Source organism: Ursus maritimus, unplaced genomic scaffold (genome assembly GCF_017311325.1).
Source record: "Ursus maritimus isolate PB19 unplaced genomic scaffold, ASM1731132v1 scaffold_5, whole genome shotgun sequence".
NCBI classification, from domain to species: domain Eukaryota; kingdom Metazoa; phylum Chordata; class Mammalia; order Carnivora; family Ursidae; genus Ursus; species Ursus maritimus.
In genome coordinates, this window is record NW_024426663.1 from 3,729,555 (window position 1) to 3,757,348 (window position 27,794).

The window sequence follows — 27,794 nt, forward strand, 5'->3', positions numbered from 1 at the left end:
ACCTTTATTGTGACATTTGGGTTAATTAAAAAAAATAAATAAATAGAAAAGGGTTACAGTTGCCTGAAGTAATTTTTCTGACATCTCTTTTACTCTATGACTGCAACATAAATTGAAGAAACAAAACATTTCTTATGATCTCTTTCTTAAAATATAATTGCAGCAGTATAGCAATTTATGGATGACCTTCTATACCATGACACAAGTCTTTATTAGCTTTCCTCAAGATTAAACTGAAGATAGCTCCTAATCAACCAAAGTTATGAGTTTCTATAAAATATATTTATCTGCTAACACAAAACCTAATCCACCCCAACCAACAAATCCACCTGCCTTCTTCTGTGTGATTTGTGTCCCTTAATCAAAACATCGTTTTAACATGCCACCTGCCTTCTAATATCTTATATATTTCCAAATCTTTCCCAGTCACTCATTCAAAAAGTATCCCCCTAACTGTAGGGAAATGTTAATCCCATAACTGCAGTACATGTTCAACCAAAGACCAAACTTGAACTAAGACTATAAATGAGAACAGCAAAAAACAAATTTGAGGTAAACACCCAGTACTGCAATGGCTGGGTCATAGGGTAGCTCAATTTTTAACTTTTTAAGGGACCTCCACACTGTTTTCCACAGTGGCTGTACCAACTTGCATTCCCACCAACAATGTAGGAGGGATCCCCTTTCTCCACATCCTCTCCAACAATTGTTGTTTCTTGCGTTGTCTATTTTGCCATTCTAACTGGCATAAGGCGGTATCTCAGTGTGGTTTTGATTTGAATTTCCCTGATGGCTAATGATTTTGAACATTTTTTCATGTGTCTGTTAGCCATTTGTATGTCTTCATTGGAAAAGTGTCTGTTCATATCTTCTGCCCATTTTTGGATTTGTTTATTTGTTTCTCATGTATTGAGTTTGAGAAGTTCTTTGTAGATCTTGGATACCAGTCTTTTATCTGTAGTGCCATTTGCAAATATCTTCTCCCATTCCGTGGGCTGCCTCTTAGTTTTTTTGACTGTTTCCGTGGCTGTGCAGAAGCTTTTTATCTTGATGAAGTCCCACATGTTCATTTTATCTTTTGTTTCTCTTGCCTTTGGAGATGTGTCATGAAAAAGGTTGCTTTGGCCGATGTCATAGATGTTGCTGCCTATGTTCTCCTCTAGAATTTTGATGGATTCCTGTCTCACATCGAGGTCTTTCATCCATTTGGAGTTTATTTTTGTGTATGGTGTGAGATAGTGGTCAAGTTTCATTCTCTTGCATGTAGCTGTCCAATTTTCCCAGCACCATTTATTGAAGAGACTGTCTTTTTCCCACCGGATGTTTTTTCCTGCTTTATCAAATATTAGTTGCCCAAAGAGCCGAGGGTCCATTTCTGGGCTCTCTATTCTGTTCCATTGGTCTATGTGTCTGTTTTTGTGCCAGTACCATGCTGTCTTTGTGATCACAGCTTTGTAGTACAGCTCGAAATCCGGCATTGTGATGCCCCCAGCTTTGTTTTTCCTTTTCAACAGTTCCTTGGCGATTCGGGGCCTTTTCTGGTTCCATACAAATTTAAGGACTGTTTGTTCCAGTTCTTTGAAAAATGTCCTTGGTATTTTGATCGGGATAACATTGAAAGTGTAGATTGCTCTGGGTAGCATGGACATTTTAACTATGAGAAACAAACTGAAGGCCTCAGAGGGGAGGGAGGTGGGGGAATGGGATAGACTGGTGATGGGTAGTAAGGAGGGCACGTATTGCATGGTGCACTGGGTGTTATACGCAACTAATGAATCATCGAACTTTACATCGGAAACTGGGGATGTACTGTTTGGTGACTAACATAATATAATAAAAAAACATTAAAAAAAATAAATTTGATAAAATGACAGTCCTGCTTAAAATGTGAGAGTACCACATTACCTATCATTCTATTGACTAAGAAGGTTGACTCAGACAGTCTAATGGGTTAAATTGTGTCATTCCCTACAACAGGAGTCAGCAAATATTTTCTGTGAATGTCTGGAAAAATAAATGTTTTAGGCTTTGCCACCAAGAGGCAAAATCAAGGATGTTATGCAGGTATTAACATAACAAATAGAAAACAAATACAAATATCTAACTGAAAAATTCAAATATAATAATAATTGGGTACAATTCATTGTAACACCGGTTTATTAAAGAGAAGGACAGAAATCTTTTGAAGGTAATAATTTTTCCCTTCATTGGGGTTCAAAGTTAGTGCTCATCATCAAAATAACTGTAAATGTTCACTGGTTAAAGGAGATATACAATGAGATTTCATGTATTTCATCTTTGAAAGGATCTTTTCACATAGATGGATATTGCCTAATATTAATAACAATCATAAGCATATGACTTTAATTGAGTATATTTACTGCTTAGAAGGCATTTGTAAAATTATATTGCATGCTTTTTAGCATGTCATTACACTGCAGACTCATCACTCCTAATTGAACGTTAGGTGGGAACTCCTCAATTGCACAGTTGAATGGATTTCTGAAATGCCGAAATACTTGCACAGAAGTCCAAAACTCACTGCTAGAAACATAGTTTGAGCTTAGAAAATACATCAGCTACAAATTTGGTGGGAATGGTAATCTTGCTTCACGTTTTAATGTTTGATGGCCTGTCATTACCTGGGATTCAAGTAACATTAGTTGTCATCTAAATGACTTTACTACAGTATAAATTCTGCATATAAGCACTGTATTATCTTGTAATTTTAGGTTGAATTCATTAGGAAAATACTCAAGTCTTTAGCACAAGCTAATTTTTCCGAAGCTTTTGGAACTCAGTGTTGAATAATAGTGGTTGAGGGAAATTCTGATTATTTAGAAAAATTTCAGTCTTGGCTCTAATCTCAAAAAAAAAAAAAATCACAATAAAACTTTACTACTTCTAACTCATCAAAATCCTATGTGATAGGGCAAGTGGGGATATTCAATTTCAGTTTTTGACAAAAATTCATGGAACTGATGATGGTCAAGTCCTTGAGAGCAAAGGAAGGTCATTATTGACATTATTAGCTTAAGAACACATGATTAGAATCAAATATTTTTCCATGAAGTGCCTGCTTATGAAAAATACAATGAATAATCACACTAGGTAAACACCTAACGTTTTCACAAGCTTTGTAAATTTGTTCAACTAAGCCTCTTTCTGATTCACACATTTTTAAGACCATCAGTTGCAACACGTCTTAAAAGATACCACTTCAGCTTGTATTGAATTATTGTTTTCTCAACATCTTTGAAAATATTTTTGTCTGTAGTTGAGCCACAAAGACTATTCCTAGAGAGTAATTCTTCAGTCACTTCAGACTTGGCATTGACTCCTCAAACAAACAACAACTGAGCAGTTTTGATCACACCTGCTGACATACCAAGAGACAGGGAAAGCCCCTTGAAATCATTTATTTGTTAAATTAACTAATGATGTAGCGCCCAATCTTCTCGACTCCTCAAGCCAATGTTCTCACTGAAAGACTAATAGACATAAACAAGTTTATTTTCTCTAGACATATTTCCTATTTCCTTAGTTACCGCAGTGAAACACTAATTAATTCGCCACTGGTAAATGGCTTTCCCTGTTCAGATAACAAATAAGCCACCCAGAAACTTATTTTGGTTGCATCCTCATTTTCGAATTTTTCTTTTTTTTTTAATATTTTTTTATTATGTTAGTCACCATACAGTACATCCCTGGTTTCTGATGTAAAGTTCGATGATTCATTAGTTGCGTATAACACCCAGTGCACCATGCAATACGTGCCCTCCTTACTACCCATCACCAGCCTATCCCATTCTCCCACCCCCCTCCCCTCTGAAGCCCTCAGTTTGTTTCTCAGAGTCCATAGTCTCTCATGCTTCGAATTTTTCTGAAGAAAGTCGGCTATGATGAGCTATTCCATTTTAAATTTGTAACTTTTCTGACTAGTGCTCTCCTGCAAGTTGGTAATACAGAAATGAGTATTTAGACCAGTAATGTCAACATATACTGTATCATTTTAGCACAGCCATAGTGTCATTGCATAATAAACACAATACTTTGCCATCTAATTCAATAACAAAATAATCCATACTTCACTGTGTCTTATCTTGATAAGCACCAAGTAATATATAGAATTGGTGAATCACTCTATTGTACACGTGAAACGAACAGAACACTTACATGTTAATTACACTGGAATTAAAATTCTAAAACTTTTTAAAAAATTTTAAAAGTGTAAAATTCAAAATCTTTCTCTTTTTTTGTTTTGACATGATAGGCATGGGCTGATAACAAAAAGCCACTCAAATGCTGTAATACAGCAATATGTGCAGCACTCAAAATGCTACTGAGTTCGAACAGTGTCACTGTGATCTGCAGTGCACCAAGCAGCAGTGTGAAGGGAAGGGAATGCCATATACGGTCTCTGTCACAAATGCTCCACTCTGTCACTGCAGCAAGAAATCACCCACGGACAATAGGTAAATGAATGAGCATGGCTGTGTTCTAATAAACCTTTATTTATGCACCCTGACGTTTAAACTTCACATAATCATTATGTGTCACAAAGTATGTTTCCGTTGATTGTTTTAAACATTTAAAAATGTAAACAGTATTCTCAGCTCACAGACTGCACAAAAATAAGTAGGAAGCTGGATATGGCCCACAGCCCGTAGTTTGCTAATTCATATCCCATAAAATCCAAAATAATTACTTTTCCACATAGATAATTACCATTCTTCAATTAAGAGATCTTTTTTAGGGGCACTGGGTGGCTCAGTTGGTTAAGTGTCTGCCTTCACCTCAGGTCATGATCCCAGGGTCCTGGGATCAAGTCCCCTACCCCTTTATAAGGCTCCCTGCTCAGTGGGAAGCCTGCTTCTCCCTCTCCTCTCCTCCCCTCTCTTCCCTGCTTGTGCTCTCTGTTGTTATCTCTGTCTCTCTCTCTCTCAAATAAATAAATAAAATCTTAAAAAAAAAGAGAGAGAGAGAGAGATCTTATTTATATCCCATTATAAAAGCTAAACACATTCTGACTTTAAATTTTGAAAAAATGTACTAGGAGACATAAGGCTTGAGGTTGGGCTTTAGCTTATGAACACAAGACTATTTAACACAATCTTTAAGAATTCAAATATATGTCCTACTGATAGTACCTTATAATAAAAAGACATCATTTCAAACTAGAATATTGAGTCAAAAAAGACCTAAGTAGTACCATAACCCTTCATCATTTTACTAAAACTAACCAAAATTCCTCTTTGGGCAGACATGTTAATGTTCACCTTGTTTTGAAATAACTTGCTATCTTTAATTTGCCTTAGTTCAGCTACTGAAGTGCTTGTTCATAACTCCATTTACCCTGCTTTAAGTTTGCCACAGATCACAAATGGATGCCTCATCTCTCCCAAATGCCGAAACCAATGTAATAAACACATATATTCTAATGTTCAAAATTTTATAGACCTGTCTTCTTCAAGTTATTCTGATGAGCTAAAATTACTGAGTCCCAAATTATTCAATTAAATAGTTATTAGATGAGAGGAAATATCTACATATATAATCTTAATAAATGGATGATTAAAATCAATATAGTATCTTTTCTAGCTTTGGCAAAGAAGAATGACTCAAAACAGAGGCAGATGCGGGAAAGGTGATGAAGGAACAGAAGAGAGGCTGTAGGTCCCAGAGACAAGGGAAACCACCTCAGACTGCAGCTTTCAGTACAACTTCAAGTTAAATGCATGTGTGATAGGAAGTGTACAATCTCGGGCGTCCAGTCCTGGAAACCATCAGAGGCTGAGGGAGCAGCCTCTACTAACTACATCATGATCTACCACGCAAACGAACTTCCTGTAAGTAGGAAATAAGCGATCCTACAAATACTTGAGTTTAAGTCTTCTACATATCACACCTTTATAAATGCATCTGATGCAAATAATGAGAATATGACAAAATGCTTCATGGCACACATTCATGGGTAAATGCAGTAATTTTGTCATTTACTATTATAACAACATGAGATTTCCATCAAGCCTTCTTTTGGATATAAATACTAGTTGTGTAATAATGTCAGAATCTCTTACATTTAGTTGAGAAACCTCTACATGATACTATAAGTAGTAACCAGGAATAGAAATTATCAAATATATGAGTAAGTTTCTGCTAATAAAAATGACAATTCTTACGTTACATTTAGGAATCTAAAAAAAAAAAAAGCCCCCATCCCAAATTAAAAGGTGTCTGTTTATGAACAGCAAAGTGAAAGATAAAACCTTAGGGAAAGGGCACCTACTTCCCCATCAAATACCTTACAATTTAACACTGACCCAGAAGTATGGCAGAGGAGAAGAAAAAAAGAGTCAAAAAGTAATCCAGTCAGACTATTGTAAAAATGCTACTTTTTCTCCAATAATACTATACAACTTAGAAAAGTTTAACAAAAAGACATTCTTTTAAAATGAAAGATACCTATTCAAGTGGAGTAGCAATCTTTAGCTATTTTGGGTCCTGAAGCCCTCTGAAAATCTACAGGAACCTGCCCCCGGAGAGTAATACACACATTTCTACACACAATTTTACTGGATTTATGGTACAAATTTTCAATCCTGTCTACACAATAAAGTCACCTGGAAAGTTCACAAAAAATCCCAATGCCTAGACCTTGCCCTCACAAAATGTGATTTAATTGGTTTGGGTTAGGTCCTAGACATCAGCATTTTTTTAAAGCTCCTTCACTGATCCTAACATAAAGCCAGAGATGATGACATCCACTCTTGAAAAACTCCCTGAAATCTCTCCATAAAACCCTCTCCATTCACTTGCTCATTCAGCAAAGATGTTAATCTGCAACATCTGACATTTAGCCAAAAATTCTAAAGAGTCCAAGAAAAATGTAGTCCAGTTTTTTTCTCTGCTTCACAGTCACTACGAATCAGCAGTCTGGCAGCCTGCCAGTATGACTTGCATTATTAGAAAAATTCTCCAGGAGTCAAATACTAATGATTCTCACTTCCAAACTAATATAACCTTTCACAAAGGACAGGGTCATCAGATTACCGAAACAAACATAGAGGAATGCAAAACGAACAAACGGTTTTGAAGTTTTCCTATACTATTGCTTATTACAGCTCTAAAATGGGCCCAGGAAAAATGTAGGATATGGGGAGGCACAGGCCATAGAACACTGGCATTTTCAAATAACGCTTTTGAGAGTGTTCTAAAATTATATAGAGCAATGTGATTGGAGAACAAATGTTTCGTGAAAGAATAAGGAAGTGACACAATGGGAGGAAAAACAAATAGCTGATATTCTAGAGAGAGGCACGCTACAATAAAACTGCAAAGATTAGAGAAATAAAACCACATTTATTTAACATTACTATAAACATCGGCCCCAACAAGCTTCCCTCCTCACCTCATCCATTCACCTCCATTCCAACATAGGATTTAAATATATACAAACGTATATACAAACATATATGTACTAATTTTTTATTAATACTCATTCCATAAATATTACTGTATAACTTCCTTTTGCTTTTTATCATTTACTTTGGAGATCATCCCATAAAAGCACCTGAAAATAATATAACACTGTATGTTAACTAAAAGAAAAAAAAAAAAGAAAATCTAACCTATGAATTTTGAAATATTTTTGTGTTTACCAAATTTAATAATTAATGAAAGTGACATAATATACCTTGTAACATAGTTTTCTTTTCATATTTAGGAACTAACAAAAAGTTTTCAGACCTCAAGCATTTCCAAAAGCCCATGAAAAACTAAGCATTGCATTTGGAATCCATCCCAAGCAGTAATTTAAAAAACAACAAAACCAGTATCTAGAACTTGCTATGTGCCAGGGACTATTCTAAGCATTCTACATTTATTCACGTATGTAAACGTTGCAACAACACTATGAGTTGGGGGCCATTATTATTACCATTTTATTTTTGAGAAAAACGACATATAAAGGGACTAAGTAATCTGTCCAGTCTCACAGAGGTAATGTCATACTGTCAGGATTCAGAACCAGGCAATCCACCATGTTACACTTGCACACGTATCCTTCCTTACCTATAGGCTAAAGTTCTAGAAGTAAAATTTCCAACTCAAAGTGTATGAGCAAGTCCAATTTTGATGTATGCTACAAAATTATCCTCCAAAATGCTTACATGAATTTACCTTTCTGCCAAGACTTTATAAGAGGGCTTATTTCTCCATACCCTCCATAGCAGTGAGTATTATCAAATTATTTAATTCTTGCCAATCTGGTAGGTGGAGTAGCTTCCTTTTTAAAAACGGATATTTCTTTATTGTCACAGGACTCCTGGTCATTTGTATTTATTTTTCTAAAGCTATCTATCTGTTCATTTGTTTCATTCATTTCTTTTGGATATAATATTTCAACACATTTCAACAACAAAATTAATAAATTAATGCCTCAAGAAAGAAATTAGTTTAACTTCAAAGCACTAATATTATGGTAAAAAGAAAGCAAGACTTTGCATCTTATTAAATATATATGTATGTATATACATAAATTTTTTAATGGAATTACCTTAGATTATCTTAACAGTGCCAATAAACACATTGAATAACTCATTCCTGGAATAAAATTCTTGAGGAAAACCTGCTCTTAAACTCCTATCCTGATTTGGACACTGTTCAGTGAAATGTAGCTAAGTTTTGCCTCAGTAAGATATAAGCAATTAAATCTTCTTTCACATTATCAAAGATTTATTATCCTTAATTTATTACATTTTTTTCATTGCTTCATCACCATAATTAAGAAATAATGATTTATGCACATAACTAGTTTTGTTCTCATTAAACCCTGAAAAGCAATAAAACAAATTATTCTGTGGTCACAAAATCTCTTATTTTACATAAGCTTTTAACAGGTAGCTATTTTTAATTTTACCATATTACACTCTAATATTTCTAGGCTCGTTCTTTTTTGGTGTTTATTAAAATAAATTGATTGATTTTAGCATAAATACCTTGAAGGTATTAACCCTTGCAACCTTAAATATACAGTAAATATATTTTGATGAATAAATGAAAAAATTACTTGGGAACAATACAGTGATCAAAAAAACACAAGTAATTTATGTCATATTCCTTCAAGCCGCACAGGAATCAAAAAATGAAATCTGCCACCGCACAATAATTGAGAAACTCTACTATCCATTTCGTGTGATAAATTCAACTCTATTGTTTAGAGCAGAGTTTCTCAACCTTGGTACTATTAACATTATCAGCAGAGAATTCTCTGTTGCAGGCAGCTGTCCTATTCACTGAAGGATACTTAGCAGCTAGCCGCTAGGTACCAGCAGCGCCTTCCCGCCTGACAAACAAAAACATCTCTAGATATTGTCCCTGGGGACAAAAATCACCCAGGGAGAGGACCACTGGTTTAAAGATATCTAATATTACAAGAGTATATCTAAAACCAAAGTGAGACTCCTGTTCAAAACTTGGGAACAGCCTCAAGAATCCCAATATGGTTACTAGAAAAACCTCCTAATGCAGTGTACTCCAATGTCCCTCTTCCATTCAACAGTCAATCCACCAGAACTTTTAAGCCTTCATTTTGTTCAGGTGATTCAACAAGCACTTGTTAGTTTCTTCCATCCCACCTGCCCAACTTTAAAGTTATTAAACCCCTTTCCAAGACCTAGTCCCAGGATCCTACCACTCAGTTAATTATCTGTAATACTACAATATTACTGAACAATAGAAAGGAGATTGTTAAATTACATCAGATGGGGACTTTTGGCTGAGTCTTTTGAGGTAAAGTGCCAACAGGTCAGATGATACTATGTGTCCAATATCAAAGACAAATGAGTGCATAATCATTCCTAGCTATGGTTCTGACCCAGAAGACAAGTACATACAGTGATTATTAATAAGTATGTTTCTTGTGTTGCTCCTAAAAAAAAAAAAATCAAGGGATGAGTTAAATATTTATTTATTTGAAAGAGAGAGTGAGAGTACAGTCAGGAGGGATGTGCAGAGCGAGAAACAGGCTCCACGCTGAGCGGGGAGCCCAGTACGGGGATCACCAGGACCCTGGGATCATAACCCAAGCTGAAGGCAGATGCTTAACTAACTGAGCCATCCAGGTGCTCCATTAATTATGCTTTTTAAATTTAAAAATATACTATTAATAGCCTCTGATACTTGAGAAGGACTAAAAAACACATTAAAATTTCTCAAAACTCCTTTAAAATATTAGACAACAATAACAAGGTGAAGAACTAATTTATTTAAATGTCTGTAACAGAAGACATCCCTGCTTAAAGAGAAAAGAACTCAAAAGTCAAATTTTTATACTAAACCCTTCTGACACCTATGAGTCTCTTCTTTACCATTCAGTGTTCTCATTTCCAAAATGGTTCTGCCAAAAAGTTTTCAGTATTGAGTGGGATAAACATAGATAGATAGATAGATAGATAGATAGATAGATAGATAGATAGATAGATAGATAATGTTTTGAAAAGAATGAACCATTATTCCAATATAAGTAACTGGGCAAATGACTGTAACATCACACAGAATTTTGAGTTTCAGAATTAACAAAATTAGTGATCACAATGAATAAAGTTAACATATTTCTCAAAACATTTCTTTCTGACCAAACAACAATCAGTTCATTTTTAATTTACTTTTCATTACTGGCAAAAAATAAAGATTGGAATTTTAAATCTGATAAAGTACAACTATAAATAATAACACTAATATTTAAACTGTTCAGATTTTCTAAATACTTACATTACTTGCAAACTTTCTGCTGTTAAATTATTCCACATAATTTCATTTGCCTGAAGATTTTCATTTTCTTCTAATAAGGAAGTATCAAACTCAATTTCTTGCTCTTTAGCAGCCGTTGTTCTAATAAAGCCAAATAATTTTGATCAATATGAACATACTATCATAATATATCTTAATACACACCAAAGGCAGAATATTTGCTATCCAAAATTATGTTCACAAAATAGAGTAAATACAAATAGAATAAATCAAATTAAACCCCACGCACCAAGATCTAGTCATGTAATTTCAGCCTCAATTTCATTTGTAGAATATGGATATTAACCTGTTTTATTCCGGTCACAATGGCAATGAGTATGCATGGATAAATAATTGATGCATCATAAATTTAATACACATATAAAGTCATAGTGTTACCATCATACAAATGTTGAAAAAATACATAACTTTATGGATTAAAAACAGGTTTAACAACGGACAAATTTGTAAAGATAATTATATAAATTAAATAGTTATCACTGAGAAATAACTATAAAAATAATTAAAAGCAGATAAACTAATCAGGAATATCATATGTCCTAACAAGCTCTTTAATATCTTATTTTAATTTAGTTAAATACTATATGGTAAAAAACAATAATACTATCACAAATACTGAAAGAGGAACGAAAATATTATACATACCTGTGAACATCTATGAAATTATTATATTCTGTGCTAGGGTCTATCTGTTCAACTGACATTTGAATCTCTTTATGGACATTCACTATTTCCTCTGTAACAAGACTGGTTATCTGGCTGTATTCATCAAATATACCTTTTCTGAAAACAAAAATAAAATTTTACAACATTTTTAAGTTTTCAAGGGAAACAGAGGCCCAGGAAGGATTCAGAACAATAAACATAAGAAATGTAATACCAATATTTACAGATAGTGATTTTTATGCACCACCTTATTTCATATACCTGGATAGTAAAGGGATTATACAAAGGCACAGATTAACAATTTACATTTGATATAATATAATAATTGCAAATGATCTAGAATAAGGCATCACCTTTTCCAACATGTATTTGACATGTCCAAAATGTAAGGTCAGGTTGATCACTTTCTATTTCAAAAGATTGTCATAGGAATGTTCAGCTCCATCACATGGGACTGCAGATCAACTCCTCTCCCTTTAACGTTTCTCTCCAGTGGCTGCTACTTCCTCAAATTGGTCTTCTCTTGCTCCTGGGCCCCTGCTCTTTCCTGTCTACTTACAGAGTTCCCCTGGTTCTATACCTTAAATGACATCTAGAGCTCTTCTCCTGACCTCCAGTCAATAGGAAAAATGTCATAAAACATAATAGCTTTATCTAATGATTACAAAAGTTAAAGCTATTCTGTAGCAAAGACCTGATCTCCAACCTAAGAATGCTATGCTGTGAAAATATACCACTGGTCAAAAGTGGCCTCAATAACAAGTATGGACAGACAGGCTTATCTTGCCTTTTCCCAAATAAATATAAGGCATAATTTGCTTTTCTTTTCCCAAATCATCACTCAAAAAATTATTATTTACAAGATCTCTCTTATTTAGTATTCTCCCAATAGCCAAATGCTGTTTGGGTTAAAAAAAAAAATTAAACTGCTTCAGGCAATGCTAATTTGAAATGATTACAGAAATCACCTGACAAAATTTAAAGAAAAGGGGAAGGCAGAGAAATTTAAAACAGATTTAGTAAATATCCCTGGGGTTCTGACCACAGAAGTGAAAGTACTGAATGATATTAATGTAAATGACCCTATCTAGATAACTCTCATAAAGCAATACCATAATATGATGTGGGGATGATTATTAATATCCACCTTCAGGACAAATGGAATTCTAAAAAATGAATTCTCCTAATGTTGTTAAATGAATGTGACATGGAATTCAATTTCAGTGAAATCATCATGCTTGAATATTTTAAATACTAGATCTAAAATAATTTACTGTTAAAGATAGTATGCTACAGGAAACTGCTATGTTTCAAAAAGACATCTAGTGATGATGAAGATGCCATTATTGAAGATTCATGTGAAGAGTTTGAAAAAATAATGACTCATGAAATGAGAGCAGGAAAGGAAGTATTTCTGAATCAACAATATATCATCTAAAGTAGACATAACTATGGGGTGCCTGGGTGGCTCAGTCTGTTAAACATCTGACTCTTGATTTCGGCTCAGGTCATGATCTCAGGGTGCTGAGATGGAGCCCTGCGTGCAGCTCAGCAGGGAGTCTACTTGAGATCCTCTCTCTCCCTCTGCCCCTCCCCCCTCATGTACTCGTGTGCTCTCTCTAAAATAAATAAATCTTTAAAAAATTAATTAAAAAATAAAGTATACATAAATTTATACATTAAATATTTTAAGGAGATATTTTATCAATACCATTAAAAGTTTACATATTCAAGTCAACTAAAAACATTTTATCTTTTCACTGGAAAATGGGAGATCACCTAATAAAGCAGCTGAAAAATAAAGCAGATGAAGTCTACCAAAGAGTGGCTTATCTTTCTCTGTTGTCTTGTACTGATGTCTATGGTAAACATGGACATACTCCCTTTTGACATACTGCCCGAAGTGTATTGTTAGCTCCTTGAAGGCAGAAATTGTGGTCATATCACAGGCAGCATGTTTTGCATACAGTAGAACTTCAATAAACATTTGTTGATTTTAATCTCACACAATAAAGCTGGCAAATAAACCTTCAAAAAATTCTTTCCCTTGATGGAGCTAGAGTATAATGCGAAGTGAAGTCAGTCAATCAGAGAAAGACAAATACCATATGATTTCACTCGTGTGGAATTTAAGAAACAACAACAAATAAAATGAGCAAAGGAAAAAAGACAGAGCGAGAGAGAGAAACCAAGAAACAGACTCTAAGAGAACAAACTTGATGGTTACCAGAGGGGAGGCGGTAGGGTGACAGGTGAAAGAGATAAAGGGGATCAAGAATACACTTACCGCAATGGGCATAGAGTAATGTATGGAATTGCTGAGTCACTACATTGTACACCTGAAACTAATATCACACTGTATGTTAACTATACTGGAATTAAAATTAAAAACTTAAAAAAGTTATTTCCTTTGGACTTCTCAGTTGCTTGATATTCAAATACAGCCCTCTGAATATAGATATTCACTTCTTCACACCTATGAACTAATGAACTTTTTTTTACCTAAATTTCCAGCTAATGGGAGTAGAATAAAAACATACAAAGAGAAGGACCATTTTTAGGGCTAGCTGGAGGGTTTAGGAGATGATAATAAACTGAATGGATACCAGAAGTGAAAATCAAGAAGGACCAAGGTAAAACAGATCTGAAATACGCAGTGGTCCGGGTCAATAATGAAGTTCACAAAACACAGACAACTTCAATCCAAAAGCTTACCTAGGAGAGAAAATAACATTAATTAAATTAAATAAAAATGCCAAATAGGAAATGTAACTTACAATGCTTTGATCATTTCTTCTTGCATCTTTTGTAAGGAGTCCAGAAGCAAAGGAAGTGTGGTGTCATAATACTGATTCTGATGAAGCTGTGCCCCTTTCAATGCCAATACATACTGATTATGCAACATATGAAGCTTCATTGTCGCTTTGTCGTATCGTTCCTTGGCCTTTTCGGTTTCTTTCCCTGAAGAAAACATTGAAGAAAGTTAACAAAGACATAAAGAAGTTTTATTTCCTCTATATGCAAACTGAATGACCACTATTTTATATTTCACACATTTTATGAATAATCAAAATTTTATTGAACATATACTATATGCGCAGCTCTATGCAAAGTACTACTTATTTGCCAGTACTGTGCATACAGGCTGCTGTGAAGGAGGCATATATTACAGTAAATGTTTGGTGAATGTAAGTTAAAGTACAATTTTTTTATAAAATTATACAGAAAGATGACCCTTCTCATTTTCAAGAAGCTCACACCAAATTGAAACAACAATGCACATGAAACTGTATAACCAAAGAAATAAGAAAGTTTATAAATAATGTTAAATTTTGGGGTCTGTATTTGAGGTGTCATAAAGACAAGGGGAGTCAGAAGAGGCTTTGTAAAAAAACCAAACATGGGGCATGCCCAGGAAGGAATAGGAAAGACAGAATGGACAATAATTCCTCCCTTTCTTCCTTTCATTCAATGAATTTTATTAACCGATCACCGCCAGGAACTGTGCTAAACACTAGGAATTCAGCACCTAGCAAAACCAAGTCCTCAACATAGAGCCCCTAGTCTGGTGAATTGGAATACTGAGGGAAAATACGGAGAGAATAAGTAAAATTACATAGGCAAGCAAAGAAATAAGCTCAAAGACAGTAAGTTTTAAGGAAGTGAAGGCAATATGTCTATAGAGGTAGGGCAGTTTTAGGGTGTGAATGACTTGAAAATCAAGCAGAGAAATTTAACCCTGATATGGGAGAAGTACAGGAGATACTGATAATATTATGAATTAAAACTTTTTGAGGTGCCTTTACTAAAATAATTCAGAAAATATTTACAGATTGACAATATAAATGACTCTATGAATAAAATTTTTAAGCAGGTCTTCAATTTTTGATGCAAACCAAATATTTCTTGTCAATTATTTAGATTCAGGAAATAAACTTTTCAAAATATTTATTAATTTTTGCCCTCTTTCCAAGGAGAATCCTCCACACGAATCTTCTCCCAAAAATAGATCTATGTTGAGAATTTTTGACGACACAGGCTCTCCTGTGCCGCCACTCTGTTGTGGCTTGGCACCCCTCTGGGTAATCCCTCTAGGTAGGAGTTGGAAAAGCGTTCACTGTTGGAAGACGTCACTAGCCCAGGATCAAAAGCCGAGAAAAATCAGTGTTTTTGCGGAGAGAGGAGACCGCAGACCCTCAGATATGCACAGGCAGAGCAAGAGAGTAAGAACAGTTCCCTTGCCTTTCTCCTCTCCCCTCTAATTCTCAGGCATAGGTACCATTCAGCTGGTGAAAAAGGAAATCTTTCCAGCACACTGGTAGATCTCTGCTACCTATAAATGCTAGTGGTTCCGAACACTGGAACCACCACGGACTTCTAGGGAACTGCACAGAATTATTTTACAGGGCATACATAATTCTCTAGCCATAGTCCATTAGCTGGTTCCTGCACATGGGGATATTATTAATTACTCAAGTTACTTGCAAATTGCTGCCCTAGATAACCTGTTTTGCTGTATAACACAAAGAACTTCTCAAGGAGAAAATATTTTAATCAACAGAGTATCTTTTCTAGCCCTTCTCATTGCTGTCTGGAAACAGGTTCTAACACCAGACTGGGAGGATGGGAGTAAATATATTAATTCTGTTCTGATCTGAAGGGATCAGAAAAAAATAACATGAGCCACTACAGAAGTGGATTTTCTCACTTTTTGACTACAACTCACAGGATAGTATATTTTATGTCATGAGCCAATTATCATATACATTTTTAAATATATAACTGAAATAAATTCATGAAAGGCATCCTTATTATCCTTACTATGAAGGATGCCCTGTGATTTAAAAAAAAATTCTATTATATTTGATTTTCAACTTTTAAAATCTTCATTGAAAAACCAATATATATATATATATATATATTTTTTTTTTGCCTCAGTTAATACAAATCCCTAGAAATTTTTACTCATTCTATATGGCACTAGGGATAATCTTTTTTACCTTCACAATTACAAATCACTTCAATAATACTAATCATGAATGATTTTTAAGATTCTCAGGAACACATTCTCCTACATATTCAATCACTATAATAGTTTTTTACATAGGATACTATATTTATTTTTCCATAAATACTGCTACTTGTCATCCTTCTTGCAAAAATACATTTCAGAAAATGTCTCCAGAGTCAATGCATTTGACACATCAACGGCCAGCCTCAGAGCCTCCCTCTAAAATAACAACCCCTTTTCTCCCTATCCACACAAGTCAGGATGAGACTCCTATATGAAACGAATACCTAAGAGCCAAAGTGCATACCCGACCAAGTTGAAATCAATGTTTTGGCTGGAAGCCAAATCACATTAATGCCTGACTGAGACAGAAAAGTCCACAAACACCTGCTGCAGAAGCTGTCAGAGCAGCCCGTTAGAGGCCCTTTTCTTTTGTTCTTTAATTTTGTTCACCATTTTTTAGCTAGTTTAAGGATAATGTATTTAAAATTTGGCAAATTCTGACGGTTCCAAAAGTCATATACAATTACACAGACAAATTGATCCCAAGTAATAAAGAAGTTTTCTAGAGTCTACATGTTGATAAGAAGAAAATAAGGCAAGCATTTATCAGGCAAGAATATTTAAGTACTGTGTTCTAATTTGTTAATTTTTATTATAAATTCAAAAAGTATAATTATGTAGTAAACTCAATTAATTTCATATTTTATGTCATTTAAAAAAATATTACTTTTTATATGAACTCTATTATTCCTAATTAATTACTTGGATTTTTTAGTGTAACTTCAGGAGTCAAGCTCTCCACACAAACATTTTCATGGAGACATTTAAACCACCCATCTGTCCTCCTATTTGCACAGATTTTTAAGCTGCACACTACCCATCTGTCTTTCTAGCTGGTGAAAAATGATGCACTAAATATGCAACACTCAGCTAAGATTTTGTAATCTAAAATAACATTAGAAAAGTTAAGAATTTCTCACTTTTTTTCCTTTATCATATCTAGTATATGAGAAACAATCTGAAAAAGACTATTACAACCAAATTGAATTATCAACAGTTTATTAGTGGTCATTAACACAATTTAGAAAAACTTAAATGCCTTTGAAAACATCCAAGTCAGAATTTACTACATTAAAATACTACTACTAATAATAAAGTCTTTAAAAAGAGCTTTGGGTTTAAAACTGAATTTGGGTGTATGTCTTAGTAGGTTTTTGGTTTGTTTGCTTTGTACTCTATAGCTCACCACACTTATGCATCCGGTTATAAGGTGTACTTGTGTATGCACATGACCGATCAACCTATCTATATCTCCCTCCCACCCTCCCTCCCCTGTAGAAATGAACAAAAAGGTTCAAAAACATGCTCACTTGCCATGATTTGGAAAGGGATTCTATTATATTTTTTCCTGATTTGCTTTAAAATAATTATTTAGGCCCCATAAAAACTATATAAGAAAATTCAAGAAATAGTAATACTCTGTGAAACCAATTACAAAAAAATTTTTTTTCAATTCCATCCACTTCCTAAAATATGTTGCAAAAAACTACCAAACACAATTTTTGCCACATAGCTTCTTGGTGCAGGCTATTTCACATCACTATTACCCTTTCTTAACTTTTAAATAACTACACTTGAGCTTAAAATTAATGTAACATATGCAGAGCAAGTAAATTTTTATTGACAGACACAGAATTACACCTCTGTTGCTATATGACTTTTTTTTTTTTAATGATGAGAGGCATCGAAGCAGGGCATGAAGTTGTCCTATGTGTCAATTAACAGGGAGGAAAACGTCCAATTTTTCCTCCTCCACATAATGAATTCCACAAAGAGAATGAATTATAATTCTTTTGCCACCACTTGTTGACAAATCTGTTTAATGTTTGTAATAACAGAGTGTATATACAACATGTCATGCCATAAACAATATTATGAAGCTAGCAAAACTCAATTATGTAAGTTTGACATTTACAAGAGACAGGCAAGACTACTCATTAAGCTAGTCTAGAAAGTCAAGTATTTTTTATTATAAACTTTGGAAGTGTTTACCATTTGTTAAATATTATGGTGGAAAGCCTCCTGATAATAAATGAGAAGTGATTGTTTTCAAAAAGTAAAATGCCTGCAAGAGAACTCTGCTTTCATTTGGGTAACTGAACATTCTACCATCTTACATTTTTCCTTCCTTTCAAAACATTCCTCCTCAACTGTACAATTTCTACTCATTACTCCAAGCAAGAAGAAAATGAACAAGAATTCATCCTAATTTATGAGTTACTTGGGCAAATGTCCACATACGTTTTTTCACATGGAAGTTAAAATTCAAGTATGACATGTGGGAACATTTTACTCAGTGCTGTTCAGACAAAAGCAAAGTTAAGTTGGTTTTTGTCTCAGCTTCTCCTTTGATTAGCTATGCAACCCAAGCAAGTTTTATAACCTAAATATTAGCTTCTAATTTCCAATCCTGGGAGTTAAATTATCTGCCCTTATCAATTCACTGGGTTGTGACAGAGACTGAATGGCAAAAAAACTGTTGAAATGCAATAGCAAAGGTTAAGGAAGACACAGAATTTGGAGAGCTGGAAAAAACCTCTTGATCATATGTTCCTATAAAGCATTAAAAAGTACAATAGGTATATCCATACTGTGCTATTTTTAATAAATTTCCTGGCATAAGAAAAATAGATATATCAATCAAGAAATATTTATTGGACATGTGTTATGGGCTCTAAATTGTTCAAGGAATGAAAACAGTGATAGTTTACTTAAAAATTGAATAAAATACCTTTAAAGAGTAAGCTCTCTCTGTGCAATATCGTTTCCTTGCATACAGCTAGATTCAGCTGCCCAACAATCTTTTCATAACCTATAAACTGAATGGTATACCATGCTCGAATCTATATTCTAGAATGTAACAGAGCTGTGAAGGGGAAGATTCTGGGTAGCTGTGATGAAGCAACAGCATAATTCTGAATTTCCCACACAGCATCTGAAAATTTAATAACAAAAAGAAAAATAAATAAGCCCAGATACTCAGCATAACAGGCAGAGAATGTCCAAATTTTAAATTGTCTATGAGTAGAAAAATAAACACCAAATCTCTGCAAAAGATCTCTCACCCTCCCACTGCAAGCCTCCATGGACACCAAGGGCTGTTCTAAAAACAGAAGAAAAAGAGAGAAAGAAAAAGGGCAAAGCTAGCAGTGTACTTAAGATTGATGTAAAACCATTATTAGAAGAAGAAAGTTCATTCCACATGTGAAAAATACCGGAAAAGCATAATGGTAGATCACAGCACTGACTGCAAGGAAGGGAACTAAAAGTGCATGTGAAAGGCAAGGGAAACAGTCTTAGAAAGGTAACATGCCAGGGGGAGAAGTGGCTAAAATGAAGGAACTTGGGAAACTGTGATGGAAAAAAAGAAGCAAGAGAGGAACCAAATGCTGCAGAAAAAAAAAAAAGAAAATAAAAACAGATAAATAAGGGGCGCCTGGGTGGCTCAGTTGGTTAAGCATCTGCCTTCAGCTCAGGTCATGATCCCAGGGTCCTGGGATCAAGCCCCACATCGGGCTCCCTGCTCAGCAGGGAGCCTGCTTCTCCCTCTCTCTCTGCCTGCTGCTCTGCCTACTTGTGATCTCTCTCTCTTTCTGTCAAAAAACTAAATAAAATATTAAAAAAATAAAATATTAAAAAATAGATAGATAAAAGGACACATCAATCTTTGTCAAGAGCATCAAGGGTACAAGATTTTACTCTATGTGCAAGCTAACGATTTAGCCTGCCTCAACTTCATAGAGGTGGGCAGAAGACACAAGTCTCCTGGGACAGAGACAAAGGACAGTTTATTTCTCATAGTAATATCAGTAGCTACAGTATCATCATTCGTCAGCAGAAGAAAACACATTAAACCAAGTCAAATGACAACCAATAAACTAGTAGAAAATATATGTACCATGAATAACAGATAAAGATATATTCACTGTAATACACTTGAAAATTCTTAAAATTTAAGGAAAAAAAGACCAAAAACTTGAAAGAAAAAATGAGCAAAAGACAATCCACACACCAAAAAAAACAAACAAACAAACAAAAAAACTTTAAACGGACTTTAAACATAAAAAGATGGTCAATCTCACTCCCTCACTCATAATAAAAGAAATGCCAAGTAAAATTATGAGATGTTATTCTTCACCTAGCAGATTGGCAAACACTCTGTTTTGACAAGTGTGTGCAGAAACAGACACACTTACACATTTCTGATAGGAATGCAGATTGCTACAATCTTTATAGAAGGTATAAACTACATACACTATATTTTATACCTGCAATCACACACTTCTAGGAATTTACGTTTAAGATATTCCTCCAATGATTAAAACACACACACACACACAGGCTATTCATGGTACTAGTGTATATAACTGGAAAAATTAGACAAAACTGTGTGTCCATATACAGAAAGTACTTGAATGAACTTATAATGAAGCACTAACAGTTAAAAAGAATGAGAAATTAAGCTACAAACTGAAGCTACAAACCACTATTGTAATTTTTAGGATACACTATCAAGTAGAAAAGCAAAGTGAAAAGGAGTATCATAGTATGATAGTTTTTGTGTAAGAAAGAAAGAGAAATAATTAAAGAAGATATAGTTTTCTAAGTATATAGTTTTATACAGTTCTGACTTTTGGAACAATTAATTTTTAACCATTAATGAAACAGATGAAAATCAATAAGAATAAGAGAGGAAAAAACAACTTAAAAAGAGATACAACAGGAACACGTGAACGAACCTATATTTCCAGTGAATAACATAATCACACTGAAAGGAATGGGGAAGAAAAGAATCAACCTAAGTAAAGCTGGAAAACAATATTTGATTACAATGAAAGACTAAAGACAAAAGAGCTCTAAAGAAGTAATGAATTGTAGTTTCTTTTTTCAGAGGCATGAGTTAGTAACTCTGAAATTACTTTCTGTTATTTTAGGATTTAACAAGTAAGTAGATTGTAACTAACAGAAGCTAGATTTCTCACTGTCAGAGAAAAAAGTTGCAAATACATGGATAGGAAAATACAGAATGAACATGGCATTGGACTAGAATTGGAAATATCAATACAAACTCTACAGTTTTAATACAGATAAACAGATTTAGAAACTATATAGACATACACAAGATATACTTGTGGGCATGTATGTATATACATTTGCTTATTTCTTATCTCTGTCATTGAGAGAACCTAGAACAAAGACACCCCAGTAGCAATGAGCACACCCAGTGCCCAAATAATGGTTTCTAAATACTAAATGGAAAGCCATTAAAAGGAACTACGGTACCTTAGAAAAATGGAGCAGGGTCTAGAGCATGAAAAGTATAAGACGAGCCAGAAAATAAGTGCTCAATGAATGACAGGAACACATGGAGTCACTTTCAGTTTTTCTCTCTCTCACATACAGAGAAAGAAAAGATAAAGCAAAAGTGGTAAAATATCAATATTTGGGGAATATGAGTGAAGGGTATATGGGTATTCTTTGTATTAGTTTTTCAACACTTCAGTATGTCTGAAATAATGTCAAAATAAAGGTTAAAAATCGAAAGCTGTGGAAATCTGATCAAAATTCAAAAGTATCTGAATATTCATTAAATCTAAAAAATTGAAGTTATTTAGTCTACAGATGAAATGTCTCAATGATTTTTCTTTAGATATAAAAATACTGACTTTCTAAACTAAAAAAGAAAACTTGGTTTCAATATGTATGTTTCAAAGCTGGTATTCCACTATGAGCAACAGTAATACATGGATCTAGCCAGAATGAAAACAAAAAACAAAAAAACAAAACTATCATTCTACTTCATAAGACTAGTCAAATGTGTGGAATAACAACATTCCCAACAAATGAGGTGTTTTCATCCTTTAAATTTTTAAATGATGTTCTATGAGGGACAAATAGCCTTTTCTTAAAAGATGCTTACAAAGAAAGTTAAAAAAAAAAAAAGGCTCACAAAACAGTCATAATAATGTTAGGATATAATTATAGAGGGAGAAGTATAGAGATCACCATTTATTTAGCATGAAAAACCAACCAGTAAGTGGCCTCAAACTCTGAATAATGTACTATAATGCACAAATTATCCAATAAGTTGGTGAATACCTTTAATTAAGTGGCTTAAAAGCTACAGGACATACATAAAATATATCTAGAAGAAACAAAGTATTCATTGCCTCGGGAGAAAAAAAATAGGGAATGGGTAGAAGACAAACTCTTCACTGTACACTTACTGGTTTATATCTGTGATTTTGAATTTGGAATCACGTAACTGTGAAGAGGGAGCCCAGGAACCCCATTAAGAAAAGTAATCTCTAGAAAATTTCAACAAGCTCTAACCAGAATATCTACCTTGTTATCTGAATAAAGCTATATACGTGGCCTTCTCTCTTAGACTATTACTATGAATAAACTGCTCTTGTTCCTGACTAAAACCAATCCATTCACTTGGGGACTAGATTCATCACCTCTTACCTACTCAAGGACATTACTACAGCCATTCTTCCTTCATTCTGCTGCCTCGTCAGCTTTTCCTTTTCTCCTAGAGCATTTTCATAAGCAAAAAAAGCTGTAGTTGCTCTTAATTAAAAAAAAAAAAAAAATCCTCCCCTGACTACTTTCAGTTACCTCCCTCTCTTCTTTCTTTTACCACAAAACTACTGAAACGATTTGTCTGTACCAGTGATCTCCAGGTTCTTTTCTCTCATTCTTTCTTAAACCCACCCCATTTAAGCTTTTCCCTTTACTGCAATATTGAAAGTGCTTTTTTGAAAGTCACCAATTACCTACACTTTACGAAATCCAAACATTGGTCCTCATCTTATGTTTTAGCACTACTTAACCTAAATGATCTCTTGTTCTCCCCTGAAGTCCTTTCCTCCCCCAGCAGACTTCCAGAATAACACATGCTTTTGGTTTTCCTTTTATCTTAGTGTTCTTTACAATTTCTTCCTCATTTCCCTGACTTCTTAATGTTGGGCTTCATCTTAGGACTCTTCTTCTTCCCATCTTAATTAACACCTTTGGTAATGTCATCAAACAGCATGGCTTTAAATACCAACTAATATTCAAGTTTATATTTTTACTCCAGACCTCTCCCAGGATTCTCCAGAGCTACAGATTCAAGTACAAACTTGATGTCTCCACTTAGATACCTAATAAGAATCTAAAACCAAACTCCTGGGGCGCCTGGGTGGCACAGCGGTTAAGCGCCTGGCTTCGGCTCAGGGCGTGATCCTGGCGTTATGGGATCGAGCCCCACATCAGGCTCCTCTGCTATGAGCCTGCTTCTTCCTCTCCCACTCCCCCTGCTTGTGTTCCCTCTCTCGCTGGCTATCTCTATCTCTGTTGAATAAAAAAATAAAATCTTTAAAAAATAAATAAATAAATAAATAAAACCAAACTCCTGATCTTCACCTACAAATCTGCTCCTCCTACATTTTTCTCCATCTTAGTTAAAAATAATACCATCCTTCCAGTTGTTCAGGCCAAAAATCTTGAAATCATCCTTGACTGCTTTCTCTCACACACTACATCCCATTCATCAGCTTTCATTGCTGATGAATTCTATATTTCTGAATTCGCCTACTGCCTAAAATTTGTAATCCCAAATCAGTACACACAGGGCTTTCCAGGCCAATTGCAAATACGCACATGCACAGAGCAGCAAAGGAGTCGTTTGATACACAGGTTCCCAAGCGAGGTCAAACAAGGCTACCTCTGCCTTTTTGTTTCGGCTCCTGTACTGTAAACTGTCCGTTTTGAAGTCTATGTAGTTCCACATTGATTGCATTTTTGTGCTTTTGATGATTTTGCTGTCTAAAATGGCTAAACATAATGCTCAAGCATTGTCTAGTATTCTTATGATCAAGAAGGCTATAACATGCTTTATAGAGAAAATACGTGTCAGATAGCTTTGTTTAGTCATGAGTTGTAACACTGTTGGCTTTGAGTTCAATGTTAATAAATCAACAACATATATTAAAGAAGGTGTCTTTAAACAGATACACACATAAAAAAGGATGACGTATTGGATCAGTCATCAAAAACGTTGTGACCCGCAATACCTGAGTAGCTCAGTGGGTTAAGTGTCTGCCTTCGGCTCAGGTCATGATACCACAGTCTTGGGATCGAGCCTCGGATGGGGCAACCTGCTCAGTGGGGAGCTTGCTTCTACCTCTGCCCCTCGCCCTCCTCATGCTCTCTCTCTCAAATAAATAAATAAAATCTTTAAAAAGAAATATTGTGACCTTGCTTATAGGAACCTAACCCCTTATGTTATGTACACGAGGGGCAATGATTCGGTATTCGGCTAACACTAATTTAGTGTTCAGAGTGATTTCACAGAACATAACCACTGTAAATAACAAGAATCAACTGTATAACCAGAAATTGACCACTTCTCACCACTTCTGTTACTACCACCCCAAGTCCAGGCAAGCATGAGCCCTTGTCTGGATTACTTCAATAGCCTGGAAGTAATCTCCTTACTTCCATCCTCCCTCCACCCCTCATAGTCTCAACAAGGCTGCCAGGATTATCCTATTAAAATGTACATCAGTTCATGTCCCTCTTCTGCTCAAAACCCACCATGGCTTCCCATTTTATAACAGAGTAAAAGCCAAAGTATTTTAAAAGAACTACCAAAATCCTAGAAAATCTGGGCCTCCCTTGCCACTCACCATTACTCTCTCATCTCTGATTTCATCCCATACCTCCGTGTCTTTCCTTTATCAGTCCCCCAGTTAGAGCCACAGTGTTTGTACCACTCCTCAAATATGCCAGACATGATCCCGTCTCAGTGAGTTTGCTTTGGCTACTCCCTCTACCTGGAGTACTCTTGGTCCCAGATAACCATACGCTTTCCTTACTCACTTCCTTCACTCTTCATTTATATGTCTCTTTCTCCAAGAAGCCTGACCTACTCAGCCTCCCAACATCCTATCCACCTACCGTGTTTCATTTGTCTCCATGGTACTTATCACCATCTAATAATATTATACATTTCACTTAATTATTGCATTAATTAGCTATCTTCTCTAAAATGTAAGCCTCAAACGGGCAGGAATTTTTGTATGGTTTGTTATCTACAGTGTTCCTAGTGCAAATAACAGTGCCTAGCACATAAAAAGAAAATACATAAATTGATATCATTCTTACTATTAAAAAATAAATGTAAGCTTAAATAAAATTTTTACAAAGTTAAAAGTTATAGAAAGATTACAATTTTACCTTCTGCATCTGTTTATATCATCTTTCTAGTAATCAAGTCCAAAACTAATATTGTTAAGGAGCTCACCTATAAAATATAGAGGAAAATCAGCAAAAGGACATCATTTCTCTTAATCACTTTGTATGTGAAACTTAGTTTTGTTTATTCAATAAAACTAAGAAAAATTGGGACAAATCAAATTATAGTGCTTTCATTTTATTTTAATTTTGGGAAGTTATCTGCAGAAAATAAATGAATCATGTAGCGTACCCCATCCCACATAATATTTCAGCATCTAATGAGAATATTATAATTGTCACTCCAATTTCTGCAACTTTAACCCAACGCAAATTAGATTAACAACGAAGAATGTCATTACTCTTTATGACCTTGTAAAGTTCCTATCATATTAAGCTCCATTCAGTGAAAAGCATTCATGCCATAAGTTAGCTGCTAATATATCATGAATTAAAAAGTAGGTCCAAAAAAAAGAAAACCTCTCACTTTCAAGCCACATCAATAGAAGTGATGATCAACAAACACTGCTTGAACTCAGCTTAGGTCTTTAGCAAGTCCTGTATCCAAAATGGATTTCTTCCTTAGGTTGAAGGGAGAGGTAAATTTGAATTTCAGAATATCTGTCTAGAGGACTTCCATATATCATGCATACAAGATTCTAATTTTTGAAAGTCTCCAAGATTTAGAGATTATTGAATAGGAAGGCCAGTTGCCATTCTTGTTGGACTAAAAATGAGAAAATCAACTAAAAGCGCCTTTAAACAGTTTTACTCATTTTTTTTAAAATTTGGATTTATTTAAACATAAATTTAACCATCTGTCTCAAATCTGGACTCATTTCAAACTGGTTTTCATAATTAAAGTACTCTAAAGAGACAACTCAATGGATCTAATCAATTTTAATTGGCTATAAAATACCACAGAACTATTCATAATGCATGAAGAGGCAATTTAAGAAAATCTACTTCCCAATTACAGAAAAATTTACTTTTGAATGAGACTTGTAGCTAACTCCCCACAGTTCTAGCAGTAGGTATCCTCTTATTCTGTCTACATAGAATAAGTGAGGGCTTGTAAATAATCAGGGAGCTTACAAATCTCTTAGCACTCTGTTTTGTTTCCCATAAAGAAAGAAAATTTGAAGGAGAGTTTGTTTCCCTACTCTTGTTATAAAAGTGGGTGAAGAGAGCTCCTTTTAAACTTCACCAGACTGACTGTTATGGGCATGTGTAATGTGGAGTAGCTTATCCTGTCTTCTTTCTCCTGAATATAATGTAGGATAAAGCAAAAGCATTCAGACTTCTACCCATATAAGAGAAACCCCTGCAAATGTTATTGTGGATATTTTGAGGCTTGGTAAATATAAAACCCTAGCATAATGATAGCCACACAGACTCAATCAAATAGGCTAAATAAGAATACATAACTATGAGAGTTATTTTGAACATCTTTTCTGATACTTCAGTATATCTTCAATCAAACTATAAAACTTCAAAGCAAAATTGTATTTGAATTCACTTAATTCAATACCATATGATTTAATACTGTATTGCTTACATTTTATAAAATTACCATACATTACATTTACTCTTAAAAGAATATTTTTAACTTTGGAAAAAAATGCTACATGGCATATGAACAAAGGGACTGCATGTAGGTATGCAGGTAAAGACTATGTATATTGTTTACAATATAAACTAGTGGAAGATTATAGTGAAATAAAAAAATCTGGGAATGAAAAAACTCATACAACTCTCAGAACAAATGAAGAAAGATGATGAAGTTCACTAAGACTCTAAACTTAGGTTAAAGTGTTAAGTAGATACCTTTTAAGAAAAGACCCAAATCACAATTATTCAGGCATAATCTCCAGTGCCTAAAATGAAAACTATGTTGCATGGGATTAAAGGCAGATTAGACACTGAAGAAAGGAAGATTAGCAAACTTGTAAACATAGCCATAGAAACGAATCAAAATGAAACAGAAAGAGCGATGCCTCAGTGTCTCAGTTGGGTAAAA

General features: G+C 34.5%; 1 protein-coding gene across 7 annotated transcripts in view; it reads right to left on the reverse strand.

Moving 5' to 3' along the window:
* The window catches only part of FER (FER tyrosine kinase), a 424,607-nt gene that overhangs the window by 313,172 nt on the left and 83,641 nt on the right, over positions 1-27,794 (reverse strand). For 6 of the 7 annotated variants that reach the window (XM_040621988.1, XM_040621989.1, XM_040621985.1 and 3 more), the window contains 3 exons: positions 14,256-14,439; positions 11,458-11,595; positions 10,774-10,893 (listed from right to left, as the gene is read on the reverse strand). In XM_040621988.1, coding sequence (XP_040477922.1) covers positions 10,774-10,893; positions 11,458-11,595; positions 14,256-14,439 — 442 coding nt within the window. Of the gene's footprint in view, positions 1-10,773; positions 10,894-11,457; positions 11,596-14,255; positions 14,440-25,777; positions 25,968-27,794 lie in introns of those variants that run through there. The other variant, XM_040621991.1, reaches the window with a different exon arrangement.